Source organism: Abrus precatorius, unplaced genomic scaffold, assembly GCF_003935025.1.
Source record: "Abrus precatorius isolate BTA unplaced genomic scaffold, Abrus_2018 Scaffold5, whole genome shotgun sequence".
NCBI lineage: Eukaryota > Viridiplantae > Streptophyta > Magnoliopsida > Fabales > Fabaceae > Abrus > Abrus precatorius.
The window spans coordinates 8,441,051-8,464,425 of NW_020874395.1; the positions used below are offsets into that span (position 1 = coordinate 8,441,051).

At 31.8% G+C, this 23,375-nt stretch overlaps 2 protein-coding genes across 4 annotated transcripts; both read right to left on the reverse strand.

Moving 5' to 3' along the window:
• Nucleotides 1-619: 619 nt before the first annotated feature.
• On the reverse strand, nt 620-22,675 carry LOC113867172 (exosome complex component RRP42-like). Of its 2 annotated transcripts, none has more exons than XM_027502276.1 (9): nt 5,696-6,001; nt 4,165-4,235; nt 2,925-3,052; nt 2,754-2,810; nt 2,535-2,627; nt 2,157-2,235; nt 1,923-2,047; nt 1,285-1,428; nt 620-1,211 (listed from the first exon to the last, which is right to left on the reverse strand). In XM_027502276.1, the coding sequence occupies exons 3-9, from the start codon at nt 3,048-3,050 to the stop codon at nt 975-977; spliced, it is 861 nt and encodes a 286-aa protein (XP_027358077.1). In that variant the 5' UTR covers nt 3,051-3,052; nt 4,165-4,235; nt 5,696-6,001; the 3' UTR covers nt 620-974. The 2 variants fall into 2 exon arrangements, with proteins under 2 accessions (XP_027358077.1, XP_027358076.1); XM_027502275.1 differs by lacking the exon at nt 5,696-6,001 and adding an exon at nt 22,571-22,675 and having other exon boundaries at nt 656-1,211.
• LOC113867171 (eukaryotic peptide chain release factor subunit 1-3-like) lies at nt 18,732-22,707 on the reverse strand. 2 transcript variants are annotated; one of them, XM_027502274.1, is made up of 2 exons: nt 22,571-22,707; nt 18,732-20,374 (listed from the first exon to the last, which is right to left on the reverse strand). In XM_027502274.1, the coding sequence occupies exon 2, from the start codon at nt 20,347-20,349 to the stop codon at nt 19,036-19,038; it is 1,314 nt and encodes a 437-aa protein (XP_027358075.1). In that variant the 5' UTR covers nt 20,350-20,374; nt 22,571-22,707; the 3' UTR covers nt 18,732-19,035. The 2 variants fall into 2 exon arrangements, with proteins under 2 accessions (XP_027358075.1, XP_027358074.1); XM_027502273.1 differs by lacking the exon at nt 22,571-22,707 and adding an exon at nt 21,085-21,778.
• Nucleotides 22,708-23,375: the final 668 nt, after the last annotated feature.

Here is a 23,375-nt window from a genome sequence, read left to right on the forward strand (position 1 = left end):
CCCATCAATTTTCGTTCACTTACCACTTGCACATACACCACTACGCACTAACCCCATTGTTATCACTTCTAAATATGTTGATGGAGTTGCCATCCCTGAGTAGAAACAACTATATCCTTCTTTGTGTGGTCCATTAGTGTTGATGAACTAAGCATTAATTGAAAACTTCTACAGTGCTATGTTCCATTCCGGTTGTCGATTTGTAATTGTCCGACGAATTTCTTTAGCAGGGAAAAACTATTGTATTATATAATTAACGAAACTGGCTTTGGGATCAAAACCAACTCGTGAAAATTGAAGGGATGAATATCAGGTTACAAACATGAATGGAGTGTAGTTACAGTGCAACATCAATTTACGTGAACCCCACCAAGTATGGTTATTTTTATTTTTCGTGCTTTGTTTTGTGACAATTTTGTCGAAGGAAATAGCACCACTATAGTTTTGAAAGGATAAAGTGTTCGAGGATTTAGATTAAAGCAAATCGTACCAAGGACATTGCATTAACGCAGTTTAAGATTTCAACTCTTATTGACCCAAAATATATATATATATATATATATTTCATATAAATTTCCAAGACTTGCTACCCATGCAAGCTTAATAAGATATGATGAATGACAAAGTACATGGCATAAATGATTTAAATCTTTGGTCCAAATCAGCTACTGATTGACACTTAAGTCGGTGACTATGGAGAATGCATTTAGCCTGTGATAGCAAACCTTATCCTATTCCTCACATTGCAAACCACATCAGTCAGCAATGTCACTGTAGCTACAACTTAACACCTAGCATGGCATCAAAACAACCATCTCAAACCTAAATTCAGGGCTACATTGCTCAGAAGACATAACAATTTCTGAAGCATTCTAACAGCTTTAATCCCTATCAAGTGAGAGTTACCATGATACAAAATTTTGTCCAAGTCAACCACACAATTTAAGTTTAAGGTACGTCCTGATTATCACCTGTCATGACTCTTCTTCAGCTTCGGCAGAAGCTATTTCTGAATCCAATCTGTTTATTAACTGCTCACTTACATGCTTGGCCACAGATATCATATCAAGAATGATGCTTGGATCCAGTCCCGCACCTCCTCGTTTGGCTATACCACAGATGTGGCCTTGCCTATTAACAGAGATAGAAACAGCAGAGCTCATTTGTGATTCCTCTTCGGATGTGGCATCCACAATATAGTGCTTCCCAATCTAGAAAGCCGAGATTGTATGAAGTTATCACAAAATATAACAGAGAAGACAGAATAGCTCAATTATATGTTACCTTAGTCAGTGTAACTATTACGGGGATGCCAGATGTGTCAAACTGTAGAAACTCCTCGTCACTTACATCAACTTCTGGTTGCTCATCACTGGATGCACCAGTAGCAACTTGGACTCTTGGGATACCCGTATTGCTCAAGGCAGCCTAAAAGAGTAATAGTTATTAGCTGCATCGTGACTTTCCAGTTAATTCTTAATATAGCTTTGCATTCTCAACTCCTTATTAGAAAAGGAAATCCATGCAGAAAATCTCCACAAAACTGATTGCAAATTCGTTTGGGATATTTATAAAGATTAAAGAAAACAGCTAGTAAAAGGATTTTTTTCGATTCGTAGCTTAATGAAACAATTAGAGAAGACTAATAGTTTCAGGTAACATCTAACCATTTCCTAAAACAGCTAAACTAAAAATAGGGGAGTGGTGGTGGTTTTAGATCACATCTTTCAAACATCTCAAATATCATATTTGCAAAATCAATGGCTAAAATATGATTAACGAAAAAGAACTTGAAAAATAAACATTATTGACACATCACAAAAGGATGGCCCCCAAAATGCTAATGGTTTTAGCCAGGAATGCATCAATGTCATCTTTTCAGCATTTCTAGCATATTACCCTGTTTTTATTTCAAGTTTTACCTTGATGGCAGCACCTAGAGCATCCAACAAATTTCCATCTGAACTAACAACAAGCCCATCAATGTAAAGATCCCAACAAAGTTTTCCTTCAATGACAAGCAGCGAGGAGAGGTCAATTCCAGCACCTGAGAAAAGAATAAGGGCCAAGAGCTCAACAGTTATACCAAAAAGAGGGAACATGGGAGGGAAAACATGATAGTAAAGCATAGTCTTCACTCTAGGAGGAAGATAGACCTGCTCCACTTTTACCACCCAAGAGACAGCGTTGAAGAGAAAATGACAGATCTGCTGACAATTCTTCACCCCCTCTACCCTATATGCAAGCAAAGATTGAGCACCAAAAAAAAATTTATTTTGAAGCATTAAAAGGTATTTATGAAACAAAAATGATAAATAGCATTACAATAATAGAAAACACTATTATTGATGAAAGTCTAAAGCTGATTAATCCAATGCACCATTTTATATCATTTAAAGAGTTTAAATGTATTTTTTGGTTTTGCTATCAACGTTCATGGTACTCAAAGTTGAATTATATGAAGAAAAGGAAGAACCAGACATACAGATGACTTCACTATACAGGGAAAGAAGAAAAGCAAAATAATATGCAACCTCAAAAGCTGGCTCAGCAGTTGAACTGCAATCAATATTTATAGAGACTTTTCCTTTGTCAGGTTGCAATGAGCTTGGCTTTCCTAGTTCAGCCTGAATTTCCATTATATCATGGTGAGTAAAGGAACAGATTCGATTTTATAAAAAAATTGGATAGTATTAAACAAAAGGATATCACAAGGAACAAAATGAGAAATCAATCCCAACGTTTTAACAAACCTTAACACTGACAATGACATCTGTGGCACCCATTCTGACTCTTGCTGAGCCATTTGCCTGCCATGAAATTCATCAAATGCACATATTAAATTAAAGCAAGAAAATTCAGATGGTCCATCAGGGTCAAATCATCAGAATACACTGCCAAATGTCAACTCATTAAAGCACTACCTGGGGAATGACTCCAGTTTCAACATAGATTGGTCGATATGTCAATCTCTTTCTGCCATCACAACGAAGATCTTGAGCAATGCCACCGTGTATGAAATGTTTTTCTCCAAGTGATAAACCCACCATTCCTGCAAAAGCAAAAGTTTTGAGAAATTTAAGACTAAAAGTACAGAGTAGAAAGTCCATAGTTGTTAATAGCGCGCTATACTGGCGCTATTGCGCCACCGTGAGGCAGCACAGCCATCAGCCGCCACTGCAATTCTGTTGCAGAGCAGTTTTGTCGTCACAGGTTGCAGGTAAATAGCGGCGGCCTAGAGATGAAAGATTGCGTGTCTATCGCGATTTGGGGAAGGAAAAATGCTAACCCTAATAGATTGGTAAAACTGTGCATTTCTGTTTTTTATAACTCTGCGTTTTGCTTTTTTTAAGGGTAAAAATATCATTTGACCCTTTCTAAAACTTATTGTAACAGTAGGGTAGATGAAAGAGCGAGTTGAAATCAAGAAATGAGAGTTGCATTGTGTATATATCATGTGAGCGTTATGAATTTGTGATAAAGGAGGGGGAAAAGTGTCTTTCTTCCTTGAGTATTTTTCTACTCTATTTTCCTTCCTAATTGTTTCCCTTTTTCTATCTTGAACTGATCATTACCTATGTGCTGGTTCATGTTCATTAACAGTGTAAATATATTGTTACAATTTACATATATAGAAGTTATCTACTTTTCTATCAATTGCATTTCCTGATTTCTTGACTGATAAATTTATTGCTTGTGTTGTTGCCACTGTCATTGCAAGATCAAATGCAACATTTGTTTGAAAAACTTCTATCTGTATTGTCATTATAACTCATTTTATTGACTAAAAAAATTGAACGATTATAAATGCCTAGAATTCAAAAAGCAGTAGCAATGCACTACCTGATAGAACTGGATCAGAAGTGTAGAAAAAAAGGTTTCTATTAACTGAAAAGAATGCCAATGATTACCAGGGCTTACAGGAGGAGGTCTGGACTCTCCCACAACTTCAAATCACCAGCTGATATCTTCCTCTTAGCCCCTTTTATTATTTATAGGCCACATGCCATATTCAAAGTTTCAAACTAACTCACCTAACTAACTAACCCACTAGTATAACTAACTAATTGATAACTAAGTAATCTATTTAAAAAAACTATTAATGGGGTTACCTAACCCTCACCAATTCCTACAGCAACAATCTCAAACAAAAAGGTCTGGTACCTGAAGGAAGCTACTTCTCTGCACAACCTCAAAATCCTCTTTGATATACAAAAGGCCCCTCGATACAACACCTGCGAGTGCAGCAAATAAGAATTCCACATTAATTAAGCTAGCCAGTTTATTTACATTAAAAATACATTTATCATTACATTTGGATGAATCAAAGTATTAATTAATATATTTATATATTTTATAAACCAGCTTCATGATGATGACTTGAAGTACAAGAATAAGATGTAGTGTATCATAGCCATAGTATAAGAATATGACTTGAATAAATATCTGTTGTGTATGAACACAGCCACAGGATAAAAGAATTATGGAAACAGATGATGAGATATGTATAATATTTAATAAGAAGCGAAATAAGAATATGACTTGAATAAATATCTGTTGTGTATGAACACAGCCATAGGATAAAAGAACTATGGAAACAGATGATGAGATGTGTATAATATTTAATAAGAAGCAAAATCTAAAAGTATATTAAAAGAGTTTATATTTAATACTCAAACAGTATTCAAGTACGTACAGTGCTAGTCTTCCAAAAAATCCTTTAATTACGTATATAAATATGAAAGAATATATTTAATTCGAAAGTGTCATTTTGCATGAATCCCAATGAAATCATCAACATGGAAGGTGGCAGGCTTGGATAGGAAGGGTTACAGGCAACAAGGTTTGGTACATTTAGTAAGTTTGTAGACCCTCCCTCTCTGCTGCCTTTGTTTAAAGCTTTCCTTTTTCCTTTTTAATTTACTAGTGTATAATTGATCAGTGTATAATTTAATGGCTTTTACAAGATTACATGTCAAGTTTTCATGTGTATGTTCATAATTTTTTTAATATTCTATAGGCACACAAGAAGAAGCCGCTGAAGCATATGATATAGCAGCAATCAAGCTTAGAGGAATAAGTGATGTGACCAACTTGCGGTACTAGAAGTGTTAAAACCATTTCAAACTATCCCCCGGTATGTATTTCACTCAAATCAAGCCAAAATCAATTATTTTATCATCTATGCAAAATTCCTGTGCCTTAATTCTATTTTATTTTCCTTAGCCTTGGAACCAACATCAATCTAATAATTACATATTTTAGAAAAAAAAATAAAGAGGGGTTGAAGGCTGAGCAATTAAAATGTATTTCAGAGAAAGAAAATGACTTTAAAGGGGTTCAGATCCTAAGCATATTGGAGTATTTAATTTCACATTTTCACTACTTATATATCTTGACATGTAGGTCTTGATGGCACAAATTAAAGGCAAGAAAATCATCCATTTACATTGTAGTAAGGGGAAAAAACATAGTAGTCAATCTCGGAGAGCAGCGCAAAGCGGCCGACTCCAATCACTATAGCGGAATAAGGGATAGTGAGATGACCACTATTCTGAAATTTTAAAATACACCAAATATAGGTGATCCTATACTTATATATGCTGAAGATTTCAAATTTCAATTGTTTGGAGGGGTTCTAAGAAGTCAGAACAGATCAGAGAAGAAAAATAGAACAAAACAGAGTGGTTCTCACCAGAAAAAGCCCCCAATGCAGATGGTCTCGTTGGAAAATGTGTGGGTCTTGCTGGAAATGAACAAGATGAGTAGAACTTGGCTGGATATTGTGAACACAGTCAGATGTTGGTTTGAAAGTAGCCCCCTAACGCAAACGGGTCACATCAGAAATGAGTAGGTCTCGCCAGAGATGAAGATGAGACTAGACCTTGGCCGGAAAGGACGTCGATCACTGTGAAGCTTGCCGGACGAAGTTGCCGAAGATGGTGAATGGGAGAACTTAGGGTTCAAGAACCCGACATTGAGATGGTGAATGGGAGCACTTAGGGTTCAAGAATACCGAGTTTTGAATTATACAACGGCATGAAAAAATAGACAATGTAAAGGGACGCAAAATCCCAAAATTGACCTCCCCTTAAAAGCAAAATAAAGTCTCAAATGTGATGTCCCATACTTTACAATCAGATGTTGGTTTAATTCTTTTCTTAGCATTACCAGATACTGTAGAGTGCAATTCTTCATTTATTCTCCAAAATTTCCATATTATTATCACTAGAAGCAAGATTATCAGAGGCTTCCATGTCCATTTCAGAAGAATGAAAACTGAAAACAAAATTAAAATTTACTACAAATCAGACAACACAATCAGTGACAATAGGGGCTGGGGACGGCAATTACAGAAAAAGAAAAACACCCAGAACACAGACCAAATTTGAACTGTGTTCTCTGTTAGTACTCTTCTCCTTATCATTCTGTAAGCTTCTCTCTCTCCTTTCAAGCTTCATCTCCAAGGTTATTTAGAACTGTTATTGCTCCATTGCTATCTGATTCAATACCACAATTTTGTACAAGAGGTTGCTATTATTACAGTTTGAGCTTAAATTTCCAAATTTTCATGAATCAGTGCAAGATTGTGTGATTTTATCTTGTTAATGGAGCTTTACTCTTTGTTATAGGATATATGCTATCAGTTTTGATCTCACAAATTTCACTATTTATATATATTCATTTTAAAAGCACAAGTTTTTACCAAATAATTAGCTAAACATTGAGGTGATTACTGCAAAGTGTAGCAATTTCTTTTGAACACAATTCCATACAAAAAATTATAACCCATTTAAGTTAAGACACGATTATACTGTTGTCCATTCTGCTGTGAGTTTTCATAATTCTTCACATAGGTTCAATTTTTAATACTCTTTGTCGTGCCATATCAATTCATCCAAAATTATTTTGTTTCCCCTTCACTATTGCAATCATTAGTTTCCCGATAAAGTTGAGTTAATTTGGTTTTTATTTTTTAAAATTTTGTTATCTATCTTCTATTTTTGTTGAAGTTGTTAAGGGCCTTCAAATAGTATTTTTCCTTTTATTAAGTGAAAGTATTTTTAATTAATTAATTAATTTTATCTTTTTAATTATACTACATGATTTCTCTTATATTTGATATTTATTTATTTATTCAATTTTGATTTAAATTTTTCTGAATTTCAAAATTGTAATCTGTTTAACATAATCCCATTTTATAGTAAAATGTTAATTATTATAATAAAATTAGTTACTATTTTAGAATTTATAAAAATTTTGTTACATTTAAAAAGACATATTATATATTTTATTTTTTGTTTAAAAACTTATTTTAATTTAAGAAAAAATCGTTTTACAATTATTCATGACAAATATAAAGGTTTTAAAATAAAACACTAGCGCCCTCCATGTATTACAAACATTCATTTTTTAATGTATAATAATTTTTTTCTTTTAAATCTTTGGCCAGTCCAATTTAGAGCATGAACACTGAATAATAAAAAGTTATATATCATATCAAAATAATATTGCTACGTAGTACCACTAATTTAATAGTATTCTAAAATATACGTATTATTTTCTTATACACACCAAGTAAATTTTAACAATCCTAAAAATATTTTGTCCATGGGCTAGGTCATTTTGCTGCACGGTTTAAATTGTAAATTTGAGGGCCCATTTGTTTCATTTTAAGAAATAATAATTTTAAACATTAAAATATATTAATAGTATAAATTCCGTAATTCAATCTTATCAAATTAACGAGAATTATTGACTTTTATAATAACAATTTAATATCGTATATTCTAATCGGTTAATTTTATTAAAATTATTTTTTTTAAATTTTATATTTAGTTATAATTATAAAAAAAAACTTTTATTTTAAAAGGTGGATATAATTTTATCTTTTAAAATTATTCACAATAATTTTTAATCAAAGCTAAAAAAATGAAATAGATAAATTTAACTTACGTGATGAGAGAATATTAAAATAATTTAAAAAGATGATTTTATATTTAAAGTAAATAAAATAATTTCATCTAAACATTCCCTGAATATAACCAATTCATTTATTTAATGGACTGAATAATCGTTAAAATAAAATAAAAACAAAAATCATATTGTTTTAGTCAAAACATTATTACCAAAGAATATATTTCTAACTAACCACACAAGTGGCACCTAGCAAGTCATTAACACACATTCCTCTTTGACTTTTACTCTTTCGATTTCGGTATAAGTTTGTATTTTACCGGTGATAATGATTGTTTAAACATCAATATTTTATTAAAAATAAATTTAAAATATAAAAATTTAGGGTTTAGGGTTTAAAGTATAAATTTAAAATATAAAAATTACTTTAACTCCTTATAATACCAGTGATAATAGTTGTTGAAATATCTAACATCACATTTGCAACAGATTTTATATTTTAAAAATGATTAAAATTTTGAAAATTTCAATAATAAATTTATTTTGTTTATTTTAAATTTTTTGAAACAAATTTTATGATGTAAAATTTATTACACATAAAATGTAAATTATTTTTTTAAGGATTTATGATTAGGTAACTCTAAAAGTAAGTATGACTTCTGTAATAAATTAAATTCTGTAATTATTTATTGTAAATATAAATTTTTATTTACATATACCCTCTGTACAATGCAAAAATAATATACACTTTTTTATAGTATTAAATTTTTTTTATAACGTACACTCTTACATTTTTTATTTATTATGAAAATTTGGGTTTCATCCGTATTTGAAAAAAGAAATGTTTATGTGTGTCAACTTCCAAGTGATAGTAAGAGAAAATTTCATCTATTATAAATAATTTTTAATATTATTTTAATCATTTGTTCTTGACATAGACAAATTTTGCATATTTTTAATTGAAAACAAAATTCACAAAAGAAAAAAAAATTCTAAATAGATAAATTATTTTACTTATATTATCTTAATAATTATTATTCAATTAATATTACTTTGGTAAAGAAGTTCAATATCACATCAAAGGGCCCGTGTTTTCAAATGACTCAAAGTCTAATATCATTCATGAAACTCAATCAGAGAACCTTAAAAATAAATAATAAAAAAGACAAGGAAAAAGATGAAAACAAATAAAAAAATAAATCCAACTCATTAAATAACATAACATCCCTAGAAAGGGCTCTACAAACTTTGCTTTTGATATATGATTCTGATTTGCTGTCATAGGATCTAATATCTAATTGTGAACTTAAGCAAATCTATTTTAGAATTTTCTCAAGAATATTATGCTTGTAAGATAGATATACAGAAAATTATTTTATTTTTAAATCATAATCTTTTCTTTTATTTTCAATTTGTTTTAGTTTTAATATATTTTTATTGGATATTATCATGTAGTAAAACGTTACACAAAAAAAGATTGAAGTAGAGTTAAATAAATAGACATCATTATCTAATTTTGTTCAATGACATATGTGATGCTTTTAATCAATTAACTATTTTTCTTTATATTATAAATAATATTTAATAAAATTTAATTAAAATAACTAAAAATAAATAATTTAGAAAAATTTATATTTATACAAATATAAAAGTAAAAAAAATTAACAAAATTTTAAAATTTCACATGTATGTCTCATTCATATTAGAGATAAAAATTGATCTTTGTAATTTAAATTTTTTATTAAAGTAAAAATTAAGATTATATTAAAAAAATTTACTTACTTCATGATATATATATATATATATATATATATATATTTTTTTTTTTTTATTTATTTTATTTTATTTTTTTTTGCAAGTTTAAAATACAAACAAATTTCGTTGCATTAATTTAAATCTCTAATTAAAGCTTGATGTAAGAATGTTAAATTTAATTTAAATTTAAACTCATTTTTACCACCAATTATTTGTATTTCAAATATACAAGAAAAAGAGGAAAAAAAATTTGTATTGACCATGAAAGAATGTCAAATGTGCTTGAAAATAGAATGAGAAGATGATGGTGTATTATATATTGAATTGTATTGTGTACAATTACAAGCAATGGGAAAAACTAATAGAATTATAACTGATATATATTTTATCCTAACACCCCTCCTCAAACTTAGGTTTGGGTATTAAAAGATGTAACACCCTTTTTTCAGTTATTTATTAATTGATGAATTGTTTGATATTAGATAATATTGAGTGTAGGGAGTCTTGCTCAGGTGAGATAGGTCTCACTCAGACGAGATTGAGTGCCCAAGAGATGAGTCTCGCTCAAGCGAGAATAGGATAAACTCAACCTAACTGTCTCCTCGTCCAAGCGAGAGGCGATCTTGCTCATATGAGAAGAAATTTCGCCCAGGCGAAGACTCACAGGAAAAATGTCTAACTCTCTGGATGTTTTCTCGCTCAATCAAGAATAGCAGAAAAAGCTTGGGAGAACTACTGTCTAGTATTCTCGCCCAGGCAAGAAAGAACTAGCTCAGGTGAGAATAGTCTCGCTCAAGCGAGAGCACGTGAGATTTGAGGAATATTTAAAGGATTCCAACCCAGAAACTTGCATTACAATCTAAGAAACCTTTCCTAACTCTTTTTCTCTGAGCTCTCTCTTCCCTCCTCCTAAACAAAAGCCTCTAAACTCTGAACTTGCTTTGAATCCAAGCTTGAACCTCAACTCTACGGAATTAGTGAGTATCTCAGAGCTTGATTCTTCATTCTCATCTCTATTTTCTCTACTTTTTCTCTTTTCAAAAGATACTCTTCTTTATAATGTGTAGGAAGATCTCAATCTTTTGAACAACCTTTTCACTAACTTCTTCACGAAATTTGTCTATTTAAAGTAAGGAGAGCTCTATTTCATGATTGAAAACATGATGGATTTGTGCCATGAAAATGTTGTTGTGTGCTAATTGGTTATAAATATATGTTTGAATGAAATATGCCTTTACTTATCTTTGATGATTTGAATGAGATATGTTTTGAATATACATATACATGTGTACATGTTGTAAACTGAGTCTAGAGGTACTTGATCTCTTGCAATGAATGATTAATATGTGAAATAGGCATTGAACTTGAATAAAATAAAATGAGGAAAAGATGAGCAACATGTTAGTGTGAAAGTACCAAGTTTTTATTATGATGAGAAATATGAAGAGAGAAATGGTGATGAGAAACGAAAGATGAGAAGAACAAGTGTAGATAATTATGAGATACACTAGAAGTGTGAAAAATGGAGGTGATTTTAAAAATTTTAAGAAAATGAGGGTGGTAGATGTTTTTCTTGATTTGCACATATTAATGAGAGTAAAAGTATAACAAGCCTCACACTCATTTCCTAACTTAAACTTTTGACTATGCTTCTGCTAAAACAAGTCAGCACACTTTGTATCCGTGTAGCTACGACTATCTAGCAATTATCTATACTAAGGAAGACCTTAAGGGATCCTAGGGGTAGTGAAAGTTTGAAACGAGGAATCCAAGAATATGAGAAAGGAAAATATGATAAAGTCATATATTGATGATTATTGTATGCATATAAAAATAAACTATATTATCTTATCGATTAATGTGTTATTCCTGTTTGTATTGCTTAATGTTATTGTGAATGCATATTTAGTAATGAGAAAAAAGGCTCATCCTTACAAAACCTTTCATGGAATAAAGATGACAGATACCCAGAGACTTGTTAGGTTATCAAAGCCGCTCATACCTTAATTTAATTCTAAAATAATAAATTTCACAAAATAGAAATAATTAAAATTTCATTTAAATATAATTTTTCAACATAGAGTTTTATCAAAGTTTTTCAAAATAATAAGGGATTATAAGTTTATATCAATAACTGTTACAGGACCAATTCAATTATATCATAATTTCAAAATAAAATCTAAGCCCTATAGCAGTTTTATCCATCCCTTCACGTAACCCGATGCTAATCGTCTTAGTCACCTAAAAAAAATGTAAAGGTGAGTACTCTATACTATCCATCACATAAATAACATAGAGACTCACCTTATACACTCACATGTATTCTCACATATTCTACTCAAGTATTATCAATCACATACAACACTTATCATACATTCCATTTCAAATTACAATTGGTGCGCTCACTGCACCAAAAACACTTTATACATGTGCGCTCACTACACGTAGTCACGTTCACTGTGGCACTGTGATCACAGTTTCACACCATGGATGGTCGTCAATTACTCCTGCCTCACGGATACCACGTGTGCGGTCACAAATCATTCAGCAAAAGTGTTGGTCAAAAGTCTAGTTAGGAGGAGAGTGCGTGACCTGTGGTGCACCCATGCTCACTGTTGGTGTCACCACCACTCTCTCTTCCTCAAGGTATTTCTATTATTCCCATCTTCCACACCTCTAGTGTATCACTGAACCATTCATAGCATATTCATAACCGCATTTAACATGCCTTTTCACACACATTTCATCCACATACAGTATTCATTCATAGCACACGACACACAGGCTCACATTCATTCACGCACATTCAACGCACAACATTTCTAACATAATTCTAAGTACAATAGGTATTCTTAACATATGCATGCATTATTCAACACCGACTACATCGTAGTCAATCACGTAATTTTCATCACATGCATTATACAATCTCTACTACATTATGCTCAATATCTATCACACGCAACATCCAACAATTACTATATCATATTTCATGCCAACTTCTATCCAAACACACAATGTTCTACCTTCTATCTCGACCACATTGTAGTACATAGCAAAATACACGACATTCAAACACAATGAGATAGGATAGAGTCCTCCTTACCTTAAATGAAGACTCACACCAAATCAACAAGGAAGGCATTCTCCACACGAATTTCATCCTAAATACACAGAAGAATCCCATGAGAACCAAGGAAAACTAAGAAAACAGGGAATGGGAATGAGAAACCAAAATTCTAACCATTAAAACTTACCTCCAAGTGTTTCCAACACCATTTTAACCTTCAATCTAGCTTCTGAATGGCTTTGGAGGCAATTTAATCGATGAAATAAGGTTTTGGGTCAAGAGAATCGAGGAGATTTTGAAGAAAGGAATGAGAAATAAATTTTCCAAACCCTAACACCTTCAAATACCCTTCTAGTCGCGACGCTCTCGCTATAGCGAGACACTCTCGTTGCAGTGAGGTATCTCTTGCTGCAACGACGCTCCTTGTCACTACAGCGAAAATCTCAAAGGTAACTGCACCTTGGTTTCTGCAGAATCTCGTTACAGTAAGAGTGCATTCAGAAATGCACTCCTCATTATCACTCTCTCGCCACAGCGAGAAGGTGACAGTTTTATGCCTTCCTCCCAGGGTCCTTTTGCTACAGTAAGAACACCTAGCACCATACACTTAGCCTATTTCTATTTCAATAGTCCAATATAATCAATCTCGACGCACAATCTACATGCACATCACATTATACAAACACACATATATTTTCATCATTTCAATATTCATCATTATCACATCAAACTCATCACGCACTCAAGTGCACATTCTAACATCCATTCATATATATATATATATATATATATAATAATCAATATTATAAAATTTGAAGCGTTACAATTAGTAGTAAGCTAAATTATAAATGTAGGAAGTGGCAGCGGTTTGTAGTTTTATTGTAAATAGTAATTATGGCTTAGGTATTATATTTATCTTAGAAATGATGATAGGATACGATGTACTTTTTTATTACCTTAGCAGTGGTAGGATCCACCATACCTTATATTTGTATATATACAAAGGTCTGGTCAAACTGCCAAATGCATGGAATTATGTATATACTTTTCGGAATCATAATCAGTATGGAAGACCAAGTCATTTTACCGTAGAGCAAATCACGGGTACTGACGTGGTAGTTAATGCGGGCAATCTTGGTGAAGACGAAGACTTATCCCTAGAAGAACTAGCAAAGATAGAAGGATGGTTTGGGGATGACAACTAAAATCGTCTTCAGTATTTTGGTGTGGATATACTGCTCATTAGGACTTACTGTATTTTGTATTTTATAAATTATGTAGATGAGTCCTAATGTATTTTAAAATTATATTTTGTAAATATGAAACTCTTGTATATTAATGAGATTGATGTACAAGTATATCAATTCAGCTATTTACTTAATTTTATTTATTTTTCATCATTTTATTACTGAAAAGTTTTGCAATTCTAAGTAATTTAAATAAAAGTTTTACATTTCCGTATTTTGTATTCTGAGTACAAGCGAATTTAATTTAGTTTCCTCTTTTCAATATAAAATTATTTCCTTAAACTCTATAAATAAAACAAGGATGTTACAAAAGAACTCTAAGTTTGGATAAAAAATCAAAGAAATTGGTGCTAAAGATAGCCTTTGTAAGACCATCAACGATCTGATAAATGGCAGGAAAATATGAACTGATATTTACTTGCTAACAACCTTTTCTCAAACAAAATGTAAATTCAATTCAAAAAGCCTTGTTCTATTATGAAGTATTGGATTAGCTGAGAGTCGATTAGTGCCTAAGTTATCACAGTAAATTGTGGGACATGTTTGTAGTTGGATATTGAGTTCTATTAGCAGAGATTGAATCCATAAAATATTTGTAATTATTGAAGCAAGACACCTATACTCAGCCTCAGTGCTTGATCAGCTCAGAACCTGTTGCTTCTTTGAAAACCAATTTATAGGGTTACCATCAAAATAAATACCAAATCTGGAGGTTGATCTTCTGTTGTCAAGATTAGTTCCCCAATCAAAATCACAATAGGCAATCAAGTGAAAGTTTAAGCATGTTTCAAATTGTAAACCAAATTGTTGAGTTCCATGAAGGTATCTGAGTATGTGTTTGACTACCTTCCAATGAGTGTCCAAAGGATTGTGCATGAATTGGCAGACCTTACTGACACAATAGGTGATGTTTGATGGTGTTATAGTGATATATTGTAATGCTTCTACTATCAATCTATACAAGTGAGGATCATAAAAACAAATTCCTTGATGTGCAGAGAGTTTGAGATTGGAAATCATAGGTGTAGGCATTGGTTTGCATGATTCCATATTATCTCTCTTTAGAAGATCAGTAATATATTTTGTTTGAGAGAGATGAGAGTGCCTTTTGGACTTCTTACTACTTGAATGCACAAAAAATATTGGAGTTGACCAAGATCCTTTAGAGCAAATTTAGAATGAAAAGCTTCAATGATTGCTTGTATTTCTAACAATGAACTTTTTGTTATCAAAATATCATCAACATAGACAAGTATATATAGGGATGATGTTTGAGATAATTTGATGAAGAGTGAGTTGTCAAATTTGGCAGCATGGAATCTCATGTGAATAGGAGCATTACTGAGACTATAAATTGCTTTTGTCGGTATGCATACTAGCTTTTGATTTCCAACTATGAAACTTGATGGTTAACTCATAAGCACCTCTTCTCGCAACTCCCCATTCAAGACAACATTGTTTACGTCTAGTTAGTGAATTGGCCATTACTTAAATAGAGCAAGTGAAAGAATAATATGGATGGTAACAAGTTTAACAACAAGACTAAATATAATCAAATCTTTCTTTTTGGTGAAAGCCTTTGGCCACAAGCTTGACCTTATATTTTTGCACTAAACCATAGGCATTGTACTTGGTTTGAAACACTCATATACAACCAATAAGTTGTCAATTAGGAGGTAGAGAGACTAACATCTAAGTCTTGTTCTTCATTAAAGCATTGTAGTCTTCCAACGTTGCTTGATGCTAGTGTGGTTGGTCTAGTGCTTTAGCAATTGTAGATGGTTCAACTGAAGCATGGAAGGCCTTAGGTTTGAATATACCTACCTTTCCCTTTGTGATCATTGGATGAACATTTTGTATACGTGACAATTGGTTGATCAAAAGTGGGATGTAGATCTGCATCTTGAGTACAATTATTAGAGGAAGAATCAAAATATGTCTGAGAGATAATGACTATACTTGGCACTATAGGATCAAGAGCATCAATGCTCACAAGGTGTGAATTAACCTTAAAAGAAAATATTGATTCATCAAATATTACGTGCCTAGCAATATAGAGTCTATTTGAAGGTGACAAGCAAATGTATCCTTTGTGTTGTGTGCTATATCCAAGAAATGTACACTGAGTTAATTTGAAGTTTAATTTGTTTGCATTATAGGGAGTAAGAAAAGGATAACAAGCATAGACAAATACTTTAAAAAAATTGTAATATGGGTTTTCAGTAGGTAATCGATTAATAATAAATATAGCAATAGCAAATGCTTTACTTTAAAGGCAAAAGTGATTCAACTAATAATGCCAAACCTGTTTCAACCACATGCCTATGTTTTCTTTCTGTTGTATCATTTTGTTCATGAGTGGGAGGACAAGACTTTCTATGTTGGATGTCATGTTCTGTTAAGAATTTAGAAAGAGCAATATACTTAACACTATTGTCAGATTGTATAGCTTTGATTTCTGTTTCAAATTGGTTTTCAACCATTGATTTAAATTATTGGAAAACATTAACAGTTTGTGACTTAGTCTTTAACAGAAAGGTCCATGTGTAACAACTAAAAACATCTATGAAACTTATATAATATCTTGCTCCATTAGAACTAAGTGTTGCTATTGGACTCCAGAGATTAGTATAAATAAGTTTAAAGGGTTTAGAATAGATAGAGTTAGAGTTATTAAAAGGCAATTGATGCATTTTTCTCAAACAAGATTTACAAACAAACTCAGATTTATTATTATTATTATTATAGCATATGTTATAGGAGTTCAAAGCTTTTTTACAATGAGAAATAAAGCATGTCGTAGTCTTGAATGCAATCGAACTATAGATAACATGCAAATAAAGGATTTAGAAACTAAATTAGAGTAGCAAGCACAATTAGTGTTTGACTCTTTAATTCTTTGGTCTTGAAGATTTGACTTAGTAACTACTGACAATTCATCAAAAACATAAAGACTTTTAATTTTGCCATGGAGAAGAGTCTCCTTAGTAGCTTGAGATTTTACAAAACACAAGTTAGGATAGAATTCAAAGAAAATATTATTTTCCTTAGCAAATTGTGACACATTGAGCAGATTTTTTGTCAAGCTAGACATATGTAATAGTTTTGTTAATACAAATGAAGATTGATTTGAATTATGTTGCAATCTTGATTTTCCAATATGTTTAATTTACATACCTGATCTATTACCTATGTGTACCATGTCATTGCCTTGATAAGGTCTACTATTAAGAAGATTTGTTGAATTTGGAGTAAGGTGATGCAATAATCCTAAGTCAGGATACCAGCTTGGATTGGATTCTTGGACAAGTGATGTGAAGAAACCTTGAGAATGATTGTTCTTAATGTGGTTTGATGAGTGTCCAATTGATGCAACATGAAGTTGTTTATGTCCTTCATTCTTTGGTGGAAAATTCCCAGAATGATTGAAGGGATTTGGATAATTTTGATTGAATTGATGATAGCATTCCTATGTTGTATGTCCAAATTTTCCACACAACTAACAGTGAGGTTTGGAGGTTGATTTGAATAGGCTACAACCTCCATCTTGACCATTTCTTCCACCTCTATGAAACCCAAAAAAAATCCTCTTCCCGCCTTTGTTAAATTCTAGTTGTTTGAATCAACTTTCTTGAATTGTGATTGAGTTGGGTCATACTCCTCTCCTAAGCCATCAAGAATGGCGTCAATGTCTTCCCAAGTTAAAATAGAGTGACCCACTACCTTAAGCGAATCAACAATATTTTGAATTTTCAGCATATATACATTAACTGTCAATGAATCTTTCTTTATAACTTTGAGTTGAACTTTTAATTGCTTGATCCTTGCCCTTGTTCTTGATGCAAAGAGTGTTTTAAACTTTTTCCAAAGATGATCGGATGTTGATAGTTTACCATTGGGTTATAGAGTGGCTCAGTCATTAATGCAAGAAGCCAAGCAAGAATCAATTAATCTTCTTGTTCCTATTGTGACAATTTTTTTGAGTCAGAACCTTTATCTTTCTTTTTCTCATTTGAATCAACTTTTACATCTTTATTTTCTTTTAATTTTGTATTGCATGATGATTTTTCACTAGTAATGAATTGATATTGGTTGGATCCTTTAATTGTAGCTAAGGCTTAATGTTTTCAAGGGAGGTAATTGTCTTCATTTAGTTTAAAAGAAACTAAGTTTAAGAAAATATGAAGCTGTACAACACATTTGATAGTTGAATTTGCAGCCATGGATCAGCTCTTGGTACAGTGAAAGAATGTCAAATGTGTTTGAAAATAAAATGAGAACATGATGATGTATTATATATTGAATTGTATTGTGTACAATTACAATAGAGAGACATTTATAACAAGAAAAATGGTAAAAACTAACATAATCCTAACTGATACATTTTATTCTAATAGACCAAACAAAAGAAAAGACGGATGAGGTTTGCTAATTAGTGTATGCCATTGAAAGTAATGATGTATTTGAGTAATTAACTTAACTAAATATTTATTTAATAAATATTTATTGAAATATTAGCTTCCCCTTTATCAGGCAACCCCACCGACCACTATGTAACAAGTAAGCGAAGAAAAACATTTAAAATTTAAGCATTATCTTGTCTGCATGTGCTTAGATTTGCTTAAATATAATAAATAATTACTTTCCAAAAAACCTGATGATATTTCAATTTCGAGTTATTAGAATAATCACGCAAGCAAGAAAGAGTATAAAATCCAGATGCAACCATCATCTCCACAAGAGGATAAAAAACACTTGAACTCGTGACTTCCACATGTAAAAGTGTCTGGGTGCTCCTTGAGGAATCACCGCACAATCTAGCAGAATTTCCATAAGCATACATTGACTAACAAAAACGTTAAATTGCATGAAGCATAGGAAAGGAAAAAAGTAAATAATACATATCTTATGGATCAAAAACCAAAGGGCAAAGACGAAGTCTTAGAACCATAAAATCCAAGTGATCCTTGGAGGCCTGAATCACAGAATTGACAATGCTTTCATCCGATCATCCAAAACTAAGTAATGGTTTTACAGTAAGACACTTTAATCAGAATCCTCATCCACTTCTCCATCATCAGATAGCTCATCAAATGATCTAATGTCAAGCTGGTAGCGAAGAATTCCACCAATGCCACCAAACCCTCTGCAAAACTGTGACCCTTCTTGAGATTTGTTGGTTACAAATTCCAGGGAGCATCCAAATCGTTTGTACTCATTGGCAAACCACTCAAGCAATGGCATCTTCTCCTGAACTTCCAATTCTGCAGAGGTGGATGAATCACGGAAATTGTTTTGATCAGACTCTTGTTCCTTGCTCAAGTGCTTTATGAGAATCTCACCAGTGCTACTATTTTTCAGCACATATCTAGTAATATCTAAATTTTCCCATACAATAAGCGTTTCCACAGCACCCATCTCCAGTGTCTTCAAAGTGTCATCAACTCCAAATACATATTTCCCAGTGTCCTGGCTAATCTCTTCAAAATATTTCCCTATCAAGCGTTTCTCTTGAATGAACTTCACATTAGATAAAATCTCTGCAGATAACTCAATGGCTTGATTAAATCCATTTTCCCCACCATAAGAAACATCTACCACATTCAATATTTTTGCTTGCAAACGAGGGTCAAACATATCTGACTGGCTCAGCTCAGTCTTGAAGTCAGCTGAACCAGCAAGTATAAGTCCAGAAACATTAGGTTGACTAGTAGCTGGATTGATGAAAAACTGTGTGGCAAGTTCTGCAGTCTTTCTAACATAGTTGTGCCTCTTTTCCATCCTAAGACGAGCAAAACGCAACGCTGACTGACCTCCTCTACCATGCTTCTTTGGTAGGTCGACAGTAAATTTGTGAAGCACCTCACGAGTATTTCCACTTAAAGTCCCAAAAAGGGTGCCATTTCCATCCATAACAATGAAACCAAACTTGTCATCAGATTCTAAAAGTTCATTTAGAGCTTCTGTGTGAAACTTGTTATCACAGAGGTAGAGTGATGCATTTATAGGCTTGAAAGGTTCAAAATCAATTGTCACTTTCTTTTCCTTGCCATCTTCAGTCATGATGGTTCCGGTGTAAAGAACCAACCCATTTGGAGGAACCTTATTATATAGTTTCAACCTCTGCTGAGCAGAAGTAATAGCTCCCAACACTGATTGTCGGTTCACCCTACTTTTGATGTTTGAAGCAGTCCCAAATTCATCACCCAACATCTTAGTGACCCGGGATATTTGATCACGTGGAGGCATAATCAAAGAAATCATGCTGGTGCCATTACCTCTAGCAGATTCCAATGCTTTGATCAATTTCTTGATCTTCCATATCTCAATGTTCTTGTCTGATTCTTGACCATCAGCCATTGTTGGTGATAATAGGAAGACTAACCTACAAGTACAATAACACATAGATAGTACCAAATTCATCAAACAGCAAAATAGAACCACTTGATCACCGTATATGAAACAGTGCCAATGTACAAATATTTCAGCAGATTTAATTATAAAATCAAGCCAACATCAATACAACTATGAAGGAGAACTATGTACGTATAAAGATGAAAGCTAAGAGAATAAAATACCAGTGCATTGACATCATCAACAATTAACCAAATGAAAAACTTGATATGCAATGAAGCATCTGATTATAACAAAGTCATGAGTCATGACTCAAAATGACAAAGTCGATTGGCTGTTTTAGGGATTACAAATGGATTTTGGATCGGATTATAATGGATGGGAAAAAAGAAAGAACATCCATTAATTTTCAAATATCCAATTTAACCATGACTTATTTAAATGGATAAAATACATCCATTAAATACTTTGATGGATGATATCCAATACATACATTTTTAATTATGTTATTTTTGGTTTTTCAAATGGACACTACTCTCTCCTCTCCTTTCACTCTAGTGACACAATTATACCCATGCCCATTAAGCAAGAAAATGCGTTTAATTCTACAAATTAATAACAACTCAGAAATATTAAAGCAAACTTTAAAGAACATAAATAGAAATAAAAAGCTTTTGAGGACTCACCAATAAAAAGTGTGAAATCTCAAAATCAAATTACAGAATAGAAAAAGAAATTTACCGAGAAGGGAATTGAAGGAAAAGATAAGCAAGAGTGACAACTGCGATGGTACAACAATGAAAATAGCTTCTTGACAACAATGCAAGGGTGAAGAGATGGAAATTTACAGAATAGGAAAATAAATATACCATGAAGGAAATTAATGGCAGCAGGTATGTCTGGTGATCCTTTACCCATCCAATGAATGAATTGGAATTAGTAAATTTAGCCCATTAAAAACCAATACACAGATAGATTGATTTGGGTGGTTGTATGCCATACATGGAGAGTGAAACTCCTTGTTAATGATTATTAATGGACCACTTTAAAGAATGTTTAGAAATATTGATGCATTATAGATAAAACATTGGTAGTTGACATCCTCACATATGTATTGATACTGTTCCCAGAGTGGATAAAAATTGATGTAATTATCCTTGTGAAATCCAGAGGTTAATATGGCATCGTATTTTGGTATAGAAAAAAAAAAAAAAATAGTGATGAGCAAATAACTGATTAAATTTAAAATATGCATGAGGCTCACCAAAAAATGTGTATGAGAGAGATTGATAAAATGACACTGATCTCAAAGAATTAAGATCTTATTTGCATAAAATGGCTTAAGTGAAATTTTTGGACTATGATCCGAAAACAACAATAATTTCATTTCATACATACAAAAAATTTCTTTCATGCGATGTTTAATGTGTCCCACGCACAAGAACAAAAGTTCCACACACACATATTTAGCGCAGAGTTGCTCCAGAGATAATTTTAAGAAGAGTTACTCAGCTCAATAACTCTATATAAACATTAAATTTCACCAATATAACCGTTAAATAAAAGTTTTTCTTAAATAAATCAAGCCTACAAAAAAATTAAATTAAAACAAATTGATAGCTGATCGAACAACTTTATTCTAATGTCCAATATACTTTCTAGACTACTCAGCATGAACATATTATATTATTGAACGATTGGATTGACAGAGTTCATATATATATGAGTGTACATCTTTCGTGTGTATTTCTTTGTTCTTTAAAAAAAAAAAAAAAAAAACTCTGGAAAACCCAGAATGTTTTAGATCCACTGTTTCTTTTTCTTTCCATTCAAACACCAGAAAAGTGCTTCAAAATGGGATAGAAATTCGAAAAAGTAACAAAGCAGTCAAAACAGACACGTCAACTTTCTAGTCAAACGATGAATGACCGAAACTCAAGTTGCAAATTCACACCTCAGCCAACTAAAACACCCAGATGCGATTAACTAACAACACGTATAAACAAATCAAAAGAAACCAAGATCGAACCTTTCAGATTCCAGTAAACAAAAACCAGGTGAGTGACCAAAGCCCACTTCAAATTGGGCCCAACTCTACCTCATTAAAAAAGAAAACCAGAAATATAGCTATCCAAATCGAATACAGATGATTGCATGGAAGAATTTGAATATAACACGTCAAGTTTCAGATTTAATAGCTAAAAGGATTTGAAAGAAGGGAACTTACCTCTGTGACGATGACGGTGGAGATGAGAAATGAGGGTGAAACTCTCCCAATTAGGTTTTCTTGTGCTTGCTTCTTCAACCTCTTTTTTTTTTCTTTATTATTATTATTTTTAATTCGATTTAAATAATAGCTTCTGGACCCACCACCGGCGCGTTGCTGAACTTGATGCTCCGTCTCCACATTTTTTAACGCAGCTCAAGCGGAGAAACAATAAAAATTTATATATAATTAATTTAATTAAAGGTAGAATCCTTGAATATTTAATAACTTTTTAAGATTAATTATTATTTGCCTGAGTTAAGAGAGTAAGTGGTGTACAAGTGAAAGATTTTTTTTAAATCTAATTACTTTAAAATACATAAATAATTCTGATTTTTAATAACTTAATAATATTGATTTTTATATATTTATTATTTAATTTTTTATAAAAATTTATAAAATTATTTTTTAGACTTTTAAAATATGTTATTTTATATCTTTAAAATTTGTTTTTTTTAAAGTGCATCACTTATATGTGTTTTATACCTAGGGGTGGTAATTTAATGAAGGTATGCATTTAAATGTATTGATTCAATTTTAATTTATAATAAAAAATAATTTTTTAATTAATAAATGTTAAATGTTATTTTAAATTTTCAAGTTTTTTACAGACTATGTGCAAAGTTAATGATTTTTAAAATTAAAATTTTTACCTTTATTCTTATTTATAGTTTCAATTTATCATAAAAATAAATTTTTATATTAATAAATTGTTTAATGTCCTTTTAAATCTTTTCTATACTCGTTATTTTAGATCTTTCCTATG